We start from the raw sequence: 19,133 nt of genomic DNA, 5'->3' as shown, positions 1-19,133 counted from the left end.
GCATGAGAATTTCCAGTTGATGATGTCAATAAATTTGTAGCCCATATCCAAACATTATTGGAATTTCTTACCATACAAAGTAATATGTGGAGCGTGTAGATGCATATATACAAATGTCCATGCACACATACATTATATGCCTTTTCAAATAGAACAGTCTGTGTTCTCTCACATTCAGTTCAACAGAATTAGGTTGGGGCTGTATTAATCATGGTGCTTCTTACCCTTTAATTGAAGTCACTACAGTTCTTCATCTGGACGCCTTTGGTGAGCCATGACCATCTATGGGCCAAAATGTTGGTAATTAATAATTTGTGTATATTTAGTGTTGTTGAAGCTGTTGGCTGTGGTGCATGGGATTCTGACACTGTCCATACTGTTTCTCTTGTATCCCTCCCTCCGTGTGGTAATAGCAGCTACCACCCACAGGATCTTCGTTGTTGTAAACTCTGTGTAGGTCAGCAGTCCTGGGAGCAACTGGAGAAGCTCCTCTAGCTTCATACCTCTAGCAAAGGTTATACAGAAAGAAGGGAAGCAATAAATCCCCTGCTCAATCCATGTGTCTGTTAAGAGGAAGGGATTGCAGTAGTCTTTGCCAGTGGACAGGTGATACAAATAGGTGCATGCAACCCTTACTCAGTCCATAACCAGAGGAGCAGGGCAAGTAGTGGTGTTAGTTGTGTTGACATGAAGAGGCTGCAGCCCCAACAAGGGCTGCTCATACTGCTCACAAGACCTGTGGCTCAAGGCAGATGTTTTGCTGAAGCAACTTGATGAATAGCTGGACTCATCAATAGTGGGAGATTAGCATCTCTGTAATTTAAAGTATTTTCCTCCCTCCTCTCCCCCGAGTATCCTGATGTTCTAGGCTGCCAGAAAGTGCCTGTAATCTTGCCTTTTAAGTCAAAAGTGTAGGAGAAGGACTGTTTTAGGTGTCTCTAGGTGCCCAGTTTGCTGTATGGTGCAGAACCGTGGGTACATCACATTGCTGAGGCTGTTCCATATGCAGATATTATGCCTGTTTTGTGAGTGAGTGTCTGTGGAGCTGCTTGAACGCAGATTCCTATTACTGCTTGTGGGAGTCGGAATTTTGTACTCTTGTCTTCCAAACCGTGTTCCATCCAAGCAAGCCCTTAAATTCTTGTGAGACCATCACCTTTGCATATTTTGTCTGAAAAGTCTTTGCGCGCAGCTCCGCGTGCCAGGAGCCGCATACTATGTTTTCCTAAAAATTACGTTCGAGTTGCCAAAAAAATTGGTGGGAACTTGCAATTTCCGAGTTACAAGTTCACACGCCAACTGCGAAAGGAGAAAAGCCGACGTGCGAGGTTTTGCAGAACCCTGGCTGTCTCCCTTCCGGCTGAGCTCTAGTCTGTGCTCCCACCGGTGTCGTGTGTGCCGACAGCCGGAGCAGCTCCGGGGCTGGCGGCTCCCTTCCAGCGTGTGGGCAGCCCGAGCGGGAAGGCAAGGAGAAAAAGGAGACCGAGCTGCAGGCTCAGACTTGGGAAGTAATTCCAGCCATGCCTTGGAGGATGGGAAATTGGGTTAGCGTGGTCTTTGGAAAAACGCAGGTTGGGCGATGAGGAAGGAGCGGATCGCCAGCGGAGCAGGTGGTCGTTTACAAAACAATCCGTCTTTTTGTGTGTTTAGTAAGTTTTGAAGGAACGGCTGCAAGAGATCCGTTTGTTGCTGCCCATGCTCCCCTGTCAATTATTGAAAATAGCTTTTGCACATCCTGATTTTGTATGATTAAGTATTTTGGGGTTTAACTTTGTTATTTCATTTTTTAAAGTCTTCAGCGGTTGCATGTTTGACATGGCTTTGTTATTCTAGATGTTGTGTTATGATCTGGCACACAGAGCATTAATTCCTTTATCAGCTCTATTTCCTTTGCAGTTGTTCATTTAATTGAGCTCCTCTGTGTATTTTGCAAAACAAGATGCATTCATTATAACTTGCAGACCTCAGATAGTATTGTAACATGTTTCAGAAAAATAGCACTTTTGTAGATAGTTGTGGAAGTTGGGTGTTTGGTTTATTTTTCAGATGATGGGAGGAAGCAGTAGCAGAATTCTTGCATGCATAATCAGTCAGAACTTTCCAGAAGCTCTTTATTCAAGTTATTTTCTTTTAAAGCTGTGTTTACTCTAAGAATTCGGCTGAGGCAGTTGAAATATGTGGCTGCAGTGGGGAACAAAATACACTGTATGTTTTGTTACTCTCCTTGTTCTGCTTTGACTTGTGCAAACAATTCTAATCCAAAGGAAGAGATCATACGGTCTGTGGCTGCGGTATCGTACAATCCAGTTTAGGGTGAAAATTACCCTCTTATGGCACATCCTGACATTGAATAGTCTTGTCTGGAATAGGCTGTAAATAGAGTGTATCCTTCTCTTTCACAAGCCTTTGGAGCAGGAAGCCACATGCCTTAGCTCTACAGTGTTCAGGAGCCAGCACATCTGTGGGACCATGCACCTGCATGCGGCTGGAGATGTTCAAGTACTGTCTTCAGTGCAGATTTTGAACATTAAACACTCATTTCTGGTTGTAAACGGCCTCTGCATGCTGCCGGGGGTTCAGCACCAGAAAGGCCATTTCCTGGAGCAGCCTCTGCCAAAAGCTTGGCAGTGAAGGTCCCTCTCAGCCCAGGGCTGAGCAGCTGGTTCTGGAGAGGTCGTGGGGCCACAGTGCTGTCTGTTGGGAAGCTGTCTGTTTCACTGGCATAATACATGGAAAAGGTGTGGGCAGCCACAGGAGTGCTCGTGGTTTTTCACTGTCATTGGCCAAGGCAAGCTGGAGAAGCTCACTTGGTGACCCTCTGCTGTTGCCTCTCCCTCTCCCAGCCATGGCTGATGAGGTGGGCTTTGCTCCTTAGCCATTGGTGAATGTAGAAGAAGGATTAAGAACTCTTGTTTCCTTCATTCTGACTCAAAAGTGTGCATATGGACTTTTTTGGGGGAGTTAGAAAGAAATTGGTTTCAACAGAGCTTTTTTAAGGAGTTTTCTCAGGCACAAGATGAAATTTTGAGGTGAAAAAAAAATCACGCCTTTTCCCACTTCTCTATTGGGCCAGTGTGGAGAGGACCAACTATATTTTTGGGTGCTTGGGATTCATGTGTGTGGCTGCTGAGGAACATGCTGCATGTACACATCTCCTGCATAGAAATGTGATGAGGTGGAATCCTTGCTCTGGACTGAGACTGGAGCTATTCCTGGGAAAGAAAACATCAAGAAAAAGCTGGGGATGAAGGCTCCTCTCCTGTCCTGCTCATTCTGTTCTGACTGATGTGAACTGGTGTGCTGAGTGCTTGGATAGTGTGTGTATATGTGTTTGTGTGTTAGTTACACACCAGTGTGCACAGACATATTTGGTTTCCCTGATGTGTTGTGCTGTCCTTGCTGTAATCTGAGAGCCACAGCCCTTGGACAGGGCAAGAAGGCAAAGAGTCCATTTGTGCTTCCACAAAAGCTTAGCTAAGTGAATTTTTTTATATTGTGTTGTGGGCCTGATTCTTGTGGGGGGTTAGATGTTCTCCATTGTGGATGTTCAGCGTTTTTGCAAGTCACCCTGCTCAGAAGTTGGTGGTTATGTTTTTGTTTTTTTTAAGAGGAAAAGCGTTTTTCCATTTGCTTCTTCATAAATTGCAAGCACTAAACTGCCCTTGGTTAGTTATCCACGCACAGGCACACAGTGGGAGCATAAGAGAGACTGCAGGTCTTGGAAGGCTTGAAGTGTGTGAAAACAAGAAGTCCTAATGAAAAGGGTTTTGCGATTTAATTGTAGTGGGTGTGCCTTTGTTTGTGCAAAGAAATGAAAGTGCTGGAGGCCGAAGTGCTTTCTTTATCCTCAGAGCAGCGAGCAGTAGAAACTTCCCTGGCCTGTTCTGCCAAGGTGCCCGACACTTGCAAGTCCCTGCAGAGCTTTGGCTCTCTGCTCACTGGGACCCCATCCCATGGAGACTTTGAGCCTTCAGCCATCCAGCATCTCAGGGCTCTCCAGAAATACCATGCTTGGCATGAAGGACCTTTCTTGGGTTCCTGAGTGCCTTTCTCCTAAGGTTCATCACACAGATTCACTGCATTTGGGAAGATAGTCATGTCCTTTGCAGTGATTCTGAGAGTCATGACTTTCCCTCAGGATGGATCTGCACATCTCCATGTAGCCAGTGCTCTGCTTGTTCAAGGCAAGGAGCTTGTTCCTCCTTCCCACTGCTCTGTCAACCCCTTTGGAGCAGTCCATGAATCCCATCCTGGTGCCAGGGTGCCAAATGCCCTGCCCCCTTCTGCACCAGCCTCCTGAGCTGCCCCGTGCCCCACAGCAACATGATCCATTTTAAATAGATGCTGTTTGCAGCATCTTGGACTTGCTGTGAGAGGATGAGAAATGCTAACATAAATTCTTTAAATAACATCTAGTAGTGTTGAATGCACAGAATTATAAAACATTTTTATATTCTGAGACTCATTTGCATCTTCACATTAAAAACTGTGGTTTTCTTCTCAGGGAATGGTTGCAAGATCTGATTTGTTTTGAAATCAAAGCTAAATTTGTGTTCTTGCTTTCCTCTTTGCCCTTCATTTGACAAATTTTTCTTGTTCTATAAATACAGAATTGTAAACAAGGGCTAATCCTTAGCAACAACCTGGAAAGTTAACATTTCTCTCCAGCTCCTATTATAATTAATTCAGACACTATGAATATGATGTGATTTACACATAATATTCCTAAGGCCAGGATGTACTAATATCTTGTTAGAGAACTGAGGAAAAGAACATGCTTTTGTGTGTGCCATATAACATAATTGCACTGCATTTTCTTTCATGAGAAGATGTTTAAAGATGCTTTTTACTTTGCATTTGAAAAATGAAAGGCTTCTGCTTCTGCGTTTGGCTGAAATTGTCTTAAATGTGTTTTCCCTCCTGCAGCAGTCAACATTGTCAAAACATTTTACAAAGTACATTTTAATAATATGGGTTAGGACCATCATTATATTAATTTAATTCTCTGTGTAGGTAAATTCGTAAGATGCTTCCACTTTGTCATAAAAGTTTTTCACAGTAAACATCATCTGTTTTCCCTGTGCAAAAAAGGAAGGAGATAATATAGTCGACAAAAGGATAAATGCCTTGTGTGAAAATTGTAAAAGTGTAGCTTGAACAGTCTTTCCCTCATGGTCCATCCTTGCATTTTATTTAATTTTCATTTAATTTTGTTTTGTTCTGTTTATATTTGTTCAGGGAGTGTTTTTGTAGTGTTAATCTGTGTAAGCCACATGCAGTTGAAAACTGCAGCTCCCAAAAGGCTGTGATTAAAACATTATGGATGTGGCAAACCACAAATGCAAAAGGAAGTTTACATTTAGATTTTCTTTATAGAAAATATTATATTCAAGTTTTGTAATACCTTGGTATCGTGGTCAGCATTGCCATAAAAATTCTGTGTTATATGGAATGATACAATCTGTGAAGCATTTCCCATTATGTAGACACCATGTCTTTAAATTATAGCAATTTCTTAAGATTTTAAAGCAAAATGAGCTCTTAGAAGTGTGATTAATAGCAGGGAATGAGGCTAACACTGGGTCATCAGTGGCACTCCATTACAAAAAAGGTTGGACTAATAAAAGCATCCATCTATTTGACCAATAAAGCATTTGAATGATATGCTTATAGTTTTTATCATAGTGTAGTTACTTTGTACTGAATAAACTGTGATTTTACGTGCTGGAAAAGGAGCGTGGAACAGGCAGCGCTGCTGAGGTGAGAGCAGTTGTCTCAAGTAGGGAAATATCAGGACTTTTATGTGAAGCTTGATGTTTTCAGAAGCCTTCAGGTTGCAGTGTCTAAATTTTTGAAGCTGCTGTGAAATATCTAAATCCCCCGTGACCCGTGCCTGCCTGCCCACAGTCATTCGGTGAGGCTGGCCCTCGCTGTCCTGCAGGGAGGGGAGAAAGGAGGGTATTGTGTGTAATCATTAATTCAGAGTTAAGTCCCCAGCAGCCCCAGACATCAGAAATACTCTGCTGCAGCACAGGAAATGGGGCAGCACTTCTGTTTTCCTGGTGTGCGGACGCCAACCCCGTCCTCGAGTCGCACCTTTCATCCTGCCTGCTATTATGCTGTCAACCTGATGTATTAAAAAATAGGCAGTTGCCTGAACAATACTGCATTTGGGTTTTATTTAAATACCTGTCTTATTAGTAGGTTGTACTGATTTTGTGGTTTTGAACCTTTTTTCTTCTTCTTCTTCTCTCTCTCTCTTTTTTTTTTTTTTTTTTTTTTTTTTTTACAACAAAAGGCTAAATATTTTCTGAAAAAGAAAACGAAGGTTCTTGGCCAGCTGTGGATGTCCAGGATTGTGCTGTGAAAAAAAGTAACAAATATTCTAAAACTTGTAAAAAAATGATGAGGGGGGAGGCTTCTGGCCATCATGCTGTTTGCACATGAAATGGCAAGGGAGGGGAGATTAGTGCCAGGGCCAGCTGTGACCTTGGATGCTTCATAGATTTGAGACTGAGATGATTTTCCTCAGTGCTTGGCGGTGATGCTGGTGCTCATCAGAAGGTAGGGGTGAACCAGGGAGGGACAATGGTGCAGCTGGGAGGAAAAAGGACCCATGGAATAGCTCACAACTACACCACTAACCCCACCTGACTGGTGCAGCATCTTAAAGGGCTTATTTTATATAGGAGACGAAGGAAGGGACCCATGGAAGTCTCATGCAGGGATTGTGTTAGGACAGGAATGTAACCTGGAGCCCTGGATTAACCTCTACCATTAGAACCATCCATCTTCTTTCCCTGTATTTCACATCTTTCCTGAAATCCATGTTCAGGGTAGACAACTTAGAGAAACCTCCCTGGAGGAGTGCTGAGATAGGAAATTTTATGAGTGTTACAAGGATGAGAGGTGGAGAAGGAGAGGCTTTCTGGAAGGTGGCAGACCCAGGGGATTTGGGTCTGAGCACCTTGAGGACTAAAGTCACAAAGCCTTGGTGCCAAGAGAAGGATGTTGGGTGGGGAGCACTTGGGGGCCAGAGGTTTTGGTTGCAGGAAGACATCCAAGAGGCTTCTGGGTTAACCAAGAGGAGCTGGGGACATCTACAAAGATCAGAGACTGGTGATGGGAGGCAGAGGCAAGGAGGCTGAGGGTGGGAGAGAGAAAGGAGGGGGAAGAGGGCTGAACCATGGCTTCATTGCTCTGCAGTGCCCTGGCACATTTACACACCCATGGGTGTGTAAATGACACGTGCCCATGGTCGTGCTGGGCAGGTTGGGCTGTGTAAAAGCTGTTGTTTTGCTTGCTCGTTCTAGGAGCGAAATGAAAATTTTGTACCCCACCTTTTGCAGTTGTTGTTTTTCTGGGTTTTGATTTTTTTTTTTTTTTTAAATGCAAATGGATCTTTCACATCAGTGGTTTGGCCGGTAAATCTTGTTTTGTGAAACACTTTCAAGTGTTTTCAACTCCTTTCTTTCCCCTTTATCGGAACAGATGCACAGCTCTGTATTTTCCCCTGCTGCCTGTTGTCTTGAGGTTGCACAGCAAGACTGCAAAGGCTTTTTTTTGTTTGTTGTTGTTGAAGGGGAGGAAAAAACCCTCAATCCACAGAAGAGTTAACAGGATTTCACTTGATCTGCTCGTTTATGCAATGAGTAATGCGAGGTTGGTAACAGCAAATTGTTGTTTATAAGCAAACATGGCACTGTGTAAACAAGAAGGCCTGGTCCCCAACTGGTTTGATTTCATGGTGGTCAGCAGCTGATGCATGTAACGTACAACCTTTCTGCTTCTCGAAATGTCAGAAGAATGACTATTTGTTTGTCTTGAGTTCTTCCCAGCTGTTTACTCTGTAATGCATTTGCCTCAACCTTGATTCCCTAAGAGTGGCCCCTTTCTCCTCCCTGCTCTGTTTACATTAGTCCTGCCCTGAGTGTCACCTATGAAATCTGTTGATTATTCCACCTGGTTAATGTTAAATTGCTCTTGCAAGATGATGTGTTTGTTCATAAACACAAATGCTGGGCCCCTTGTTTACTGTACCCATGGCAGCAATCAGTTATTAAACAAATATTGCTTTGTTTGCGGGTGTGAGCAGCAGTTTATCCTGCAAGGTCTGGAAAAAAACCTTTAAATGCTGGGATTTTGATAAAGGAGAAAAAGGGGAGCTTGTCCCTGGAATGTGGCTGAAACTCACTTTGGTTTGCTTTGCTTATCTTTAACTTGGGTGAAGGGGCTAGAAAGATTAGCAAGTTGTTTGGTTTTTCCAAGAGATTTCCTTAGTGTAATGATATCTATCCAGTTGTTTGCTTTTTTCAGAAGGGAGAGAGCACTCCTGCAAGACGACTAGCACAGCGGTAGACGGCTGATGGCTAGAAAATCCTGCATGGAGCAAACAAGGAGGTAGAAGGTCTAGGATAAAGGTATAGGGCTATGAACCAGGTAATCACCCCAAAAGTACAGCCTTGTGTTCTATGTCAGCGTTTGGTCGGGGGCTTCTTGGGTTCCCTCTTTTCTCTCGGATTTTAATTGATGCCTGTGCCCTCGATGGAGTTGGGAAAGGCAAAGCTTTCAGTTTTACTTCTGAGGAGATCTGAGGAAAATCTGTTTTAGAAGGAGAGCTGTTTGAATGGAGAGAAAATACCAAATTTAAAACGTGCTTTGTTGCTCCTCCTCCTATGAGTGAGATGACGGGGCTGCTTTTCTTCTTTTTATAACTGGAAAACTGCGTTTACATCTGCTGATTTCTGTCTGCTGCCTGTTTGTTCTTTGGTTTCTGGGAGTCCTAATTAGAGAGCCATCCTGGTAGTTGTTGCTTTTGGGTTGTTTTGAAAACGAGCAAGAAAAACTTGCTTGCACCATCTTTGTTTTTCAAAATTATTGTTTGTTGTTGTTTCTGAGTGGGGCTTGAATTTCAAATGCCAGGCAGGACCTGTTAGCACTAACAGTAAATGGCTAGGGCTTTTCACACAAAGGGAGTAAAACCTCTTTGAGTGACCTTGAGAAAGAAATGTTAACTCTTTTTATGTGAAGGTGTTGTCTCTTCCTGTATATGTGAATACAGTTGTTAAAATGTGAAGGGGTTGTCTGTTCCTTTATATGTGAATTAATTTATTAAGATATCTTGGATACATATTTATATAAAGGATGAAATTAAATAATTATCCTCTTTACCCCTTGGAAAAGAAGACAACAGCATATGTATAAAAGGGTGATCCCCTGTATTCCCTAGTTTGCATCAATGATCCAAACATACTGCTTGTTTGGGCTGCAGTGTTGGGGCTGGAGGGGAGCAGGAGGTACCTGGAGTGTGTAAGTGGACAAGCTGGTCATTAATTGATTCGTGTTACTGCCATGAATCAAACCTTTGCTGCCTTGAACGAAGTGAAAATGGTGAAGTGAAAATGGCATTGTGCAGAATTGTTAGAGTTGCACCTGGCTTTGAGGTGGTTTTTGACTTCTGGAGGCTGCTAGAGAGTTTTGATATGCTTTAATGGAGATGTGCATGGAGGGTGGGAGTCTAATTCATCTACAGCCAGCACTTGGTGCGAGGTTTCGTGTTATCTTGTTGTAGCAGTGCTGCTGCTGTCTGGCACAAACTGACTGTATTTACTAAATGCAACTTTGGTCTTTTATTTGGTTCAACAGTCACCTGTTTTTCTGTGAGGCAGACTGCAAGAGTTTGTGATGCAAGCTCAGAGCAGTGTGCATGCAAACAAATAAGTCCTGGCTGTGAGAGCAGCCCTGCAGTTTCTGTTCCTGTTGTGCACGGAGCGGCAGGGAGCCCCTCTCTGCTGTGATGCCTGGGCTGGGATGAGCAGGTGGGTACCTCCCCAGGGACACCCACCACGGGGCAGACCCAGGGAGCTCTGCACCTCACCGTGCTGCACTTGGGACCTTCCTTCTGGAGGAGTCACTCCTCTGGTGCCATGGTGCTCGTGTCCATGTGGAGTCGCAGGGTACAGTGAACTATGGATTCTGGTTTGGCTTGGGGGTTTTTTTGGCCACTTGCCATTCATTTCCTTCCAAATGAGTGATGATCCCGGTGATGGTAAGGATGATTTCTGTCAAGCACACAGCTGAAAGACAGCTCTCCCCAAGAGAGAGGAAGGAACCTCACTCTGTCGATGATGGTATGTAAATGATTACATCATATTTGCCAGTCACTTGGAAGTGGCCCAGCTCTAGAGCTTTTATGCATCTATGGCATGAGCTTCATGCAGAATATGGATTTAATAGCTGTCGAGCTGAGAGGCATAGATTGAGATAGAGCTGGCTTTGCAAAGGGGCTTTGTTTATCCAAGGTGAGACTGGGAGTAACTTCTGTGTGGATTTGTAAAGTGAAGGGAGAATGCAAAACTATGATTTGAGGAAAGTTGAATTGTTCATTGTCTGTCTAATGCTTTGGGTGTTGCCTCATGGAAGTGAGTAAGACCTGTTGTCTTCACAGCTTGGTATGTTTTAGTGCTCTGGGTTTTCATGGGCACCAACTCCAGCTCTTTTGAATAGAGTAAATGGCAAACTTTTTAATGTTTGTTTCAATTAATTCTTGGATTTGCTCAATCTCTGTTCTTACTGATTGTGGTCACCCTCAGCAGAAGAGACTTCCTTAGGGGTCTCTCTACTGACAGCTGAAGTTGTTTGACCATGATTTCACAATAAGTCAGTGTGGCACAAGTGGGATTAAGCTCCTGGTTCCCCATCCCTTCTCACCACAGCAGTCTTAAATTTCAGCTCCTGCAGAGCATCAGTCAGTGAGCTGCCTCCAAAAGATTTCAGGTTGCTGTGGCCCTGATGATAACACACTACTGCTGGAAAAGGGAACCCAGGCAGTGTGAACCACACACCCCAACAGTAAAAGAGCTGGTGCCATTTCATATAGTTAAATAAATTAAAATTTGTGACAGTCTGCTTCTAGACAGGAACTGCCATTCAGCAGATTTGAGGGTGGTAAGAGGACATAAACCCATAATAGGTGGTAACAAGCCAGGCTGGTCACCATCAGTACCATAGGGAGGAGATTGGGCAACTTGTGTTCTTCTCCTGTTGAGTGTTATACTCCACCACTTGTGGAAAGCACAAGCTTTTCATTCACTGAATTTAGATACACCTTCACTTTTTCCTGCTCCTTGCTTTTACTTCTCCATGGTAGCCCCTTCCCATGGCTCTGCATCACCAAGTAGCTCTACCCCAGTGTCAGCAGGGCAGGGAAGGGGAGCAGCCCTGTGTAAACCAGGTGCCAGGGCTCTGACCCACAGGGATGCTCCAGGAGCAGTGAGATTTGTTTCCCTTCCTGGGGAAGCCAGCACATCACCTCAACCATGTGCTCAAACCCCAGCAGCCCAAGGCTTGGGATGAATCCAGCTGAAGTGAGAGAGTCAGGAGGCAGAGCCAAGGATATGCTGTGGGTAGTCCCATTTCTTCTGGACCCTTTATTTCCTAAGCACTAAATGAAATTTCAGATTTTAGATACGTCTAGACATATACAGTGCACGATAAAGTTGATAATACATTAATCATTTTTAACAACAGGTAATATGCATAATTTATGGTGTTACAGTGCTATCTTTTTTGATATTTATGATGGATAATGCTCAGTTTTTGCCCTCATATTACTGCTTTAAATTATACCACAAGAAAATTAATGAGAAAGTAGATTTATGGCTTTCATTTGTTTGTCAATTCGGAAATTAATTGGGTGTTAATTTTAGCCGTCCCTCATCAGACCAGGTCTTTAGTATGTGTGCATTACTTTGCATTCATTGAAGCCTACCTCCCATTTACTGTGGGTCACTAGCTTTGCATACATTAAAATAGCCCTCAGGCTCATTCTCTTGATTACTTTTTGAACTGCCATGCATTAGAAAATTTACGCCTTTCTGTTATAATTACGAAAATTCTCTATTGGAAGATGGTGCTTGCATAACAGCAAGTGTACAGTCTGGCTCGGCGATGTAAGATCATATAGCAAATCCCAATACGTTTTTGTTCTAATCCTAGAAAATAGCACTCTCGACAATCTTTGTTGTGTGAGTTTCATCCTTTGAAATTTCAAGGATCCATTTTAATGCATTGAATTGCCTCTTTAAGCTGAGGAAATATCAAAGGATTTCACCTCGTCTCTGTCTCTTTGTTTCCTCTTTCCACACATCCCGTGCGTGTTCCTTCCCTTGCCTTGCTCCAGGTTTGCCTCTCCTCCTCCAAACCCCGCTGTCAGACGTGACTCAGCATCACTTTTTAGGACAGCAAAGCCTGATTTGCTCTGTTTGCTACTATTTTGGTTGATTCCTAAAGATGATCCTTAATTGCACTTTGAATCCCCTTCTCCTTTCTCCTACTCCCGCACAATTCAGCAACCACCAGTAGTGTGTAGGCGAGTGGCCTTCAAAGGGGTAAGCATGAAGTTTTATCCAAAAAGTACCCTAATGTACTGACAGTTGATCTATAGTTAGTTAGTACATAATTATACCTAAAATACACCCTGTCAGCAGGATAAATGACGGCTACTGAAAACTCTAAAAGCATGACGGGTGTTCACCCATCTGCAATGACGAGAGCGGAGGGGTTTGTAAGTTGAGAAAGGCTGGTGAGTTCAGCATGATCTGATTTAGTTAAATCATGCCATATGTTGGGATAGCTCTCTCTAATAGTCGTGCTAACCACAAACACAGGCAAAGAGAAGTCATCTGGTCCACCTGGCTAGTTTGGACTTCCCTCCTCGGCGTTATTTCTGCACTTAGCATGGTGGCAGCCCTTGAGCTGCTCATGTGAAGCTGGCTGATTCACAGTTAATTGTGACATGGTGTAATTTAGTAAATGAGCAGCTGAACATCTGTACGCCCTCCCCCACGGCACATCAAGCCTTACCTTACACAAGGCTTTTAATTTCCACTAGTGAATCCTTTTTCTTTTACTGAACTCATGGATGGCAGGATGGTGCTGCTGGCTGCCTTGCCAGCCTAGGCACGGGGGTGTCAGCTGGAGGAGATGGCTGTTTTGGCATCAGCTGGGGGACATCAAAACATGTTCCTGGAAAAATTCTCTACTGGTGGTGGGATGTGGAGACTGAGGTTCTTTCCTTGGCAGGGCATTTGCTCCAAAGATACCGGGACTAGAAGAGACCACCTGTGAGTGGGGCAGGGGTCTCCTGGGAAAGCTGTTGGGATCCTCTGTGGGTCACAGTAGTGCCAGGCTGCTGTTTGTCTGTCCCTGTGCTGTGGGGAGGCAGCAGCTTTGCTCCTGCTCTCTCTGTTCTCTTGCTGGTCGCACTCTGGAGCACGTTTCGTTTTCAAAAGGTAAAATCCCGTATTTGTGGTGTTATGTTGTTGTGGAATTCTTCCAAACAGTTTTTTGTTTGGTTTTGGTTTTAATAATTGCATGGAGAGATGCCCTGAAATTATTCCTGAGCCAGTTTTGGGAAGCTGCTTGTGACAAATAGGTAGAACTTGAATTTGTAAATCATGCACGTATGGACAGAATGCCTGCTGGAGAATTTTGGACTAGATCGTGTGATCTGATCACTCACTTAAAACTGATTTTAGCATTGACTCTTCTGCCTATAAAAGTAGAAATACATTTTATATATCTGTGTTGTGTTTAATTTACATGTCCTTTCATGGCTGGGCCAAGTTCTTTAAGGGCATTTATTCTGCTTCATATAAATAATTGATCAGCCAAGTTAATTTACTTCTGCCTGACTTGGTCAACCTTAATTAACTGCCCTGGAATAAAGACTGAACTTTTTGTTAGTTTAAAATCTTTCACAAGTGTGGCAAAGAAGGGTTGTATTATGACAACATTTTTGCTCTATCACTGATCTCAGGGGATAGAAATGCTTAATGATCTTTATGTACATATATTTGTAAACACCTCCAAGTACTAACATCTGAAATATAATCATCTGCCTCAAAGAAACTTTGAAACACACAAGCTACATTGTGAATCTGTAGTCCACATTGAGTCTGGAAATATATTTAAACAAGGATTTTAAGGCCTGAAGACCCCAGGGATGTTTTTATAAAGGTGATGATATGTTTAAAGATATAGATTGGTGCTTATTGAGGAATCTTAAAAATGCCTCACCAGATGCTTTTGTGTATGGTGAAGCATCTAAAGACATCTGAATATCAATCCCTTAGTCTTTCAGACTTGGAGTGGGTCCTTATTCTGACAGGTGCTTCAGTCAGTAAATCCTCCCTCATGCTGACATTAAACAATGCTGCTTAGTCTTCAGGAACTATAGTGGTAGCAGAATTGCAGCAGTGGCACACTTCAGCACCCACCTCCTGCCTACTCATCTCCATGCTTAACCTTGCTCATCTTAATGGGCCAGTGGGGCTGGGATGTGGATCGGCAGCATCTGGTCTTGGCGGTGTTATGGACTTTATGGACTTGTTTTTAATGCATTAGCAAAGAACTTCTTCAGAATTAAGACTCCTTCAGGTTCTATTTTTTTACCTCATAACACCGACACTGGAGTAATCAGATTATTTTGATTCAGGCAAAGTTTACATCTGACCTATGTTTTCTCCATCTTGACCACGTCCTTAAGAAATTGCCTGTCCCCTGCTTCTCTGCAAGTCATCTGGAAGATGATGAGCTGCTGTTCTCCTGTTGACAGAGTGCCTTCTTTTGATTTTGCTTCACTGGAATTTTGCTCCATTACCTTGAACATAGCATATTCACCAAAGAGATGGGCCCAGCTGTAGGACTTTGTGTTTGACTGTGCATCAAAGCTAGAAAAAGTTCTGTGCAGGTTAAAATGGGAATCTGAAGAAAATGATCACTGTTCTGAAATTTTTAAACCAAGCAGACAGCAAGTCAGAACACTTATTTTATTATGTGCCCCTTGATCTTAGGATAAAATTTCACAAGCTGTTTTGGTACTGCAGCCTACCTTTGGTCCTTTCATGGGGAAAAACATCTTGTGTCATCTTTAATAATTCAGAGTTATTCTGTATCCCTCATAACATGAAATATCAAAGAATTTTTAGATATATAGAAAAAAAGAAAGGTACTTAACTGGTAATAACCCACATATTTTAAGTTTTAAAAATGCATTTTTCTTTGCAGTATTGATAAGAGAATCATTCTGCTTTCTAGAGCACATGAGATGGATGTGGGCTCTTCTACCATTAAATTTCTTAAGTCAGAACCAGGTCTCCTGCCTGTCATGGAAGCAGTTGTGGATTATTATTATTTCTTATAATAAATCATTATGCATAACAGCTTCTCCAGCACTGTGTTGGTTGTATTCAGACCAGAATCACGGTTTGTGATACTTCACCTGGAGTTTCAGTTCAGTTCCCACAGAACCTAATTATGATGCATAAAGTCAAGTTTGCTTTGCATTTTTCTTTCACAATTTTGAATGACAAACTTCAGTAATAGGCTCCTGTAAGTTCATCTCCTCTGTGCTGGGAAGACACAATTATCTCAGCCATCCTCGGTGTACGATCACCTCAGCTCATTTAGGTGTGCTCAAAAAGACAAATAATAATCATTCTTTCAGAAAGCTCTCGCAGGTTGATTTTTCATGACATGACACTTAATGATCAAACCAAACTGTGATTATTCATGTCAACTCACATTTGACTTAAGTGAAGAAATAAACAGTTTTATCTTCTCTTCCCTTGAAATACCAGTTTTCTATTGGAGGTATTTTAACAAAATGCTTTTGTTTTGTAAAAGCAACTAGTTTAAGTTATATTGAAGTTCACTGCTTATAAATTGGTGTTTTTAAAGCAAAATTTGCTTAAAGATGTTCACTTCTCCTTTTATAATATTTTTTGAAAGTTTAAACATGGTCCCTTGAAAAATTCTGTTTCTAGCTTCATTCCTTTGGTTGCTGGCAGTTCTGCTGGGTAGGATCCATAGGGTGGCCAGGGTCCTGTGCAGCTGAGCTGGTAACTGGCTGGTTTACCTTCAAAAGGTAAAACAGAGCATGAAATTTGTCATGGAAAGGGTTCTCAAGAACTATGATATTTTTCTGACCATATACTATAAATAATCCATCTTTTTCTTACTCTTATAGGTTAGAAAAATTGTTGCAATTTCTACTGTTTTTTTCTCTCCAGGACCATTTTGCAGTCCTAGAGACAATAAATAATTTCTTGACCAGTTTGGTAGTGAATTATTTTCTGTGTCCTGGAGATATTTTGCTGGGAAGGGCAAGCCAACAAATCGTGATCAGGCAGTGATGGATCTGCTCCTCAGTGGTGCACATTCTTCTTGCTGCTGTCAGAGATTTTCTTGGTGCTTCCTCTGACCCTACTGCTTATTTATCCAGGTTCTCACTTCCCATTTGATGCATCAGAAGTGCTGGAAAATGAGATGTACTTCTTTACTGTTCTGACACGTGGATTTTAGCATCTCTTTCTACCACAGTGGCTGCTGGAGGTACCTTCCACCTATTCTTGAGTGTGTTCTTCTTCCATCAGCTTTGGTCTGTGGGGTGGGACGTGCCACCCACCACTACTGTCATGCTGCAGTCAAAGGCATGAGTCTCTGGGTTTAACCCTCTAACCCATCTTTCCTGCTGGTCATCCTTGTCCTCATCTGCTGCTGGGGTCAATTAATGCAGTGCTCCATTTTCTCCAGTTGAGACCTGGCTCCAGATTTGGGTGGAAACGAAAAACAATCACATCAATTTTTTCTTTTTGATTTGTCATGGGGTAAAAAAGGTAAATCCTTGTTTTAGCAGTATGGCATTTAAAAATTGCCTGGTATATATTTGAGTGATATCTTGGGAGCTGTCTGTGGATTCTGACTCCTGTATCTTCTTCCAAAGCAACCTGTGCCATGCAGTTTCTGCCTGGTGTGTAATCCAGCCTTGCCTGTTAGATGTAAACACTTATTTAGACCTTATCATGCTTATGGGCTTTCCTTACAGTGCTGAAAATGAAAAACACACCATACTTGGTGTGTATCAGAGCAGGATCATGTTAAAATCCAAAAGCATTTCCTAGTGGTGTTGGAAAAGCTGTTGGTTTGTTTAGATCTCTGGAGCATTTACAGGGGAGTTGACAGAAGCTTTATAATGAATCTCCAAGCCTTTTGTCCGCTGGAATAATTTGAAGATTTAACAAAACAGATTGAAAGAAATTTCCATAGACCAGCTGAAATTTATTTAAATGTAATCAAAATGTTTGAATCTGTCCTACTACCATCCATGTGCTTGGTTTACTGAATTCAGACAGGTTCTTCCTTGAAGATAATGCATCTTTTTTTTGAGGTGAACTACCCTGCACAGGGGCATTTGGCTCATATGTCCATGTGGTTAGTGTGGGGACACACTAGTGTGGTTGTGCTTGGGACACACAGCTTGGCTTTCCATGCCCCATCTCCCCTGGGTGAGGGGGAGATGAGGGATGGGCTGGTGGAAGCCAGACAGGTTAATGGCATTTAAATCCTGGAAGCTGGGGCTTTGCAGGTGGAAATACTTATAAAACAAGTCATCATAATATCTCTGAGGTAGTGGTTTGCAGCTGAATACCAGTGTATGTGCATTGTGTGGGGAGTTCTCTGCACAAATGCTGATTTTAGTTCCTGAGGGTGTGTAAATCCCTGGGGTTCTGGGGTAAGGAGCTGGGTGCTTGTCCTCATCCTCATTGCAGCTTGTTGGTGAACACAGAGTGTGAAGCACCCAGGGACAGCCTGACACCAAGAGTCAGTAGAGAGGGCTGGCTGGAAGGAGCTGTGGCTGCTGAGATGATGTTTAGCCAAATAACACAGGAGGCTTCTCACTGTAATGCCATAAGAGCATCCAAATCCAGACCAAATCCATAGCCAAAAACTTGGCCAACGAGACTAATTCTGTGAGCATTTATAGCAGTTCTCCTGAAATGAAAACTGGTGATGGTTCAGCACATCCCAGATTAAGCCTAAATTGCTTCAGAGTAATAAAAGGTGCTAATTTGGCACTACCATGATAAGGGAAAACCAAAATAGTAAATGCTCTGCTTCACCTCCATGCCACTACACAGTGTGTGTCACATTTTTGATATTGTCCATCATATGTTGCCAGGAATGACTCATCCGTTTCAAAGGAAAGCATCCAGATGTAACTAGAGAAATTTAATTATGGATTCTGTGTGTTCGTTCAAAAATATTTTTTTTTCTCTAAGGGAAAAAAGATGTTGAGCAAATAATACTATATTTAGAAGAGAACTAACTTACTAAAATTATAGCTGTACCAATGGATAAATAAACATAAACTAGTAGCATGAACCATTAATGAAAGATAAATCGTATGAAGGAAAATGACATATGTTTACAGTTTTGGCAGGATTTAAAACAGGGCATGTCTCCTTATATACAGCAACTGTTTTAACAGCTGCTTTTTTTTTTTTTTTTTTTTTTTTTCCTCCCCCCTCCCCTCCCCTAAATTATTTCAGGTTTTTGAGTCATGATGCAAGAATCTGGGACTGAGACAAAAAGTAACGGTTCAGCCATTCAGAATGGAGCGAGCGGTGGCAACCATTTACTAGAGTGCAGCCTGCGGGAAGTGAGATCAAACGGCGAGACACCTTCCGTTGAAATTGGGGCTGCAGATTTAGCACATCTCCAGCAGCAGCAGGTACTGTAAGATGCATTACAAGTTCCCTACCTACAGGAAAAGCATGAAGCATTTAATCCTCTCCCCCCTCCCAAACCCTTTGTACTTGCCAGGCAGAGGATGCTTTTAGGACTCTCCTGTGACATTCTGTGTGGTTTTGCCTGTAGGGGATTGCAGTTGTTGGTGTAAAGGGAAACCTTGGACTTCTTTTCTGGGGCTCCTTTTTAATCATTCCCTGGAAACATCCAAAGATCAGGATTTGCTTCCGTTGCCTGAATGTGTTGAGTCTGGTGGCAGCGATTGGGTGAAGTGCTGTATACAAATAACTGGTTTCCAAAATATGTCACTGGGTGGAAAACACGCTAATGTTAAGTTTTGTTTTTGCAACAAATTTTAATATAACCTAGCAACCTCTATCAACAGAATGTTTTCTATTAGTGAGGAAGGCTGCAGAGGTATCTGCTGTGCAAAACATCAGAATAAATAAATAAATACATCCATGTCAGTGTTCCTCAACTCAGAAGAATTAGAACCAAATTGTGTGTTTCGCCTTGCTATTTTAATTAGTGTATTTTCTGGG

At 42.5% G+C, this 19,133-nt stretch overlaps 1 protein-coding gene across 12 annotated transcripts in view; it reads left to right on the top strand.

Moving 5' to 3' along the window:
* The window catches only part of FOXP1 (forkhead box P1), a 377,034-nt gene that overhangs the window by 195,518 nt on the left and 162,383 nt on the right, over positions 1 to 19,133 (top strand). For 10 of the 12 annotated variants that reach the window (XM_079316612.1, XM_079316617.1, XM_079316618.1 and 7 more), the window contains one exon: positions 18,393 to 18,574. In XM_079316612.1, coding sequence (XP_079172738.1) covers positions 18,404 to 18,574 — 171 coding nt within the window. In that variant the 5' untranslated portion in view covers positions 18,393 to 18,403. Of the gene's footprint in view, positions 1 to 8,305; positions 8,440 to 9,666; positions 9,819 to 18,392; positions 18,575 to 19,133 lie in introns of those variants that run through there. The other 2 variants (XM_079316615.1, XM_079316614.1) reach the window with 2 other exon arrangements.

This window comes from Erithacus rubecula (assembly GCF_903797595.1).
Source record: "Erithacus rubecula genome assembly, chromosome: 13".
NCBI lineage: Eukaryota > Metazoa > Chordata > Aves > Passeriformes > Muscicapidae > Erithacus > Erithacus rubecula.
This window is presented reverse-complemented; position numbering and strand designations above follow the sequence as displayed.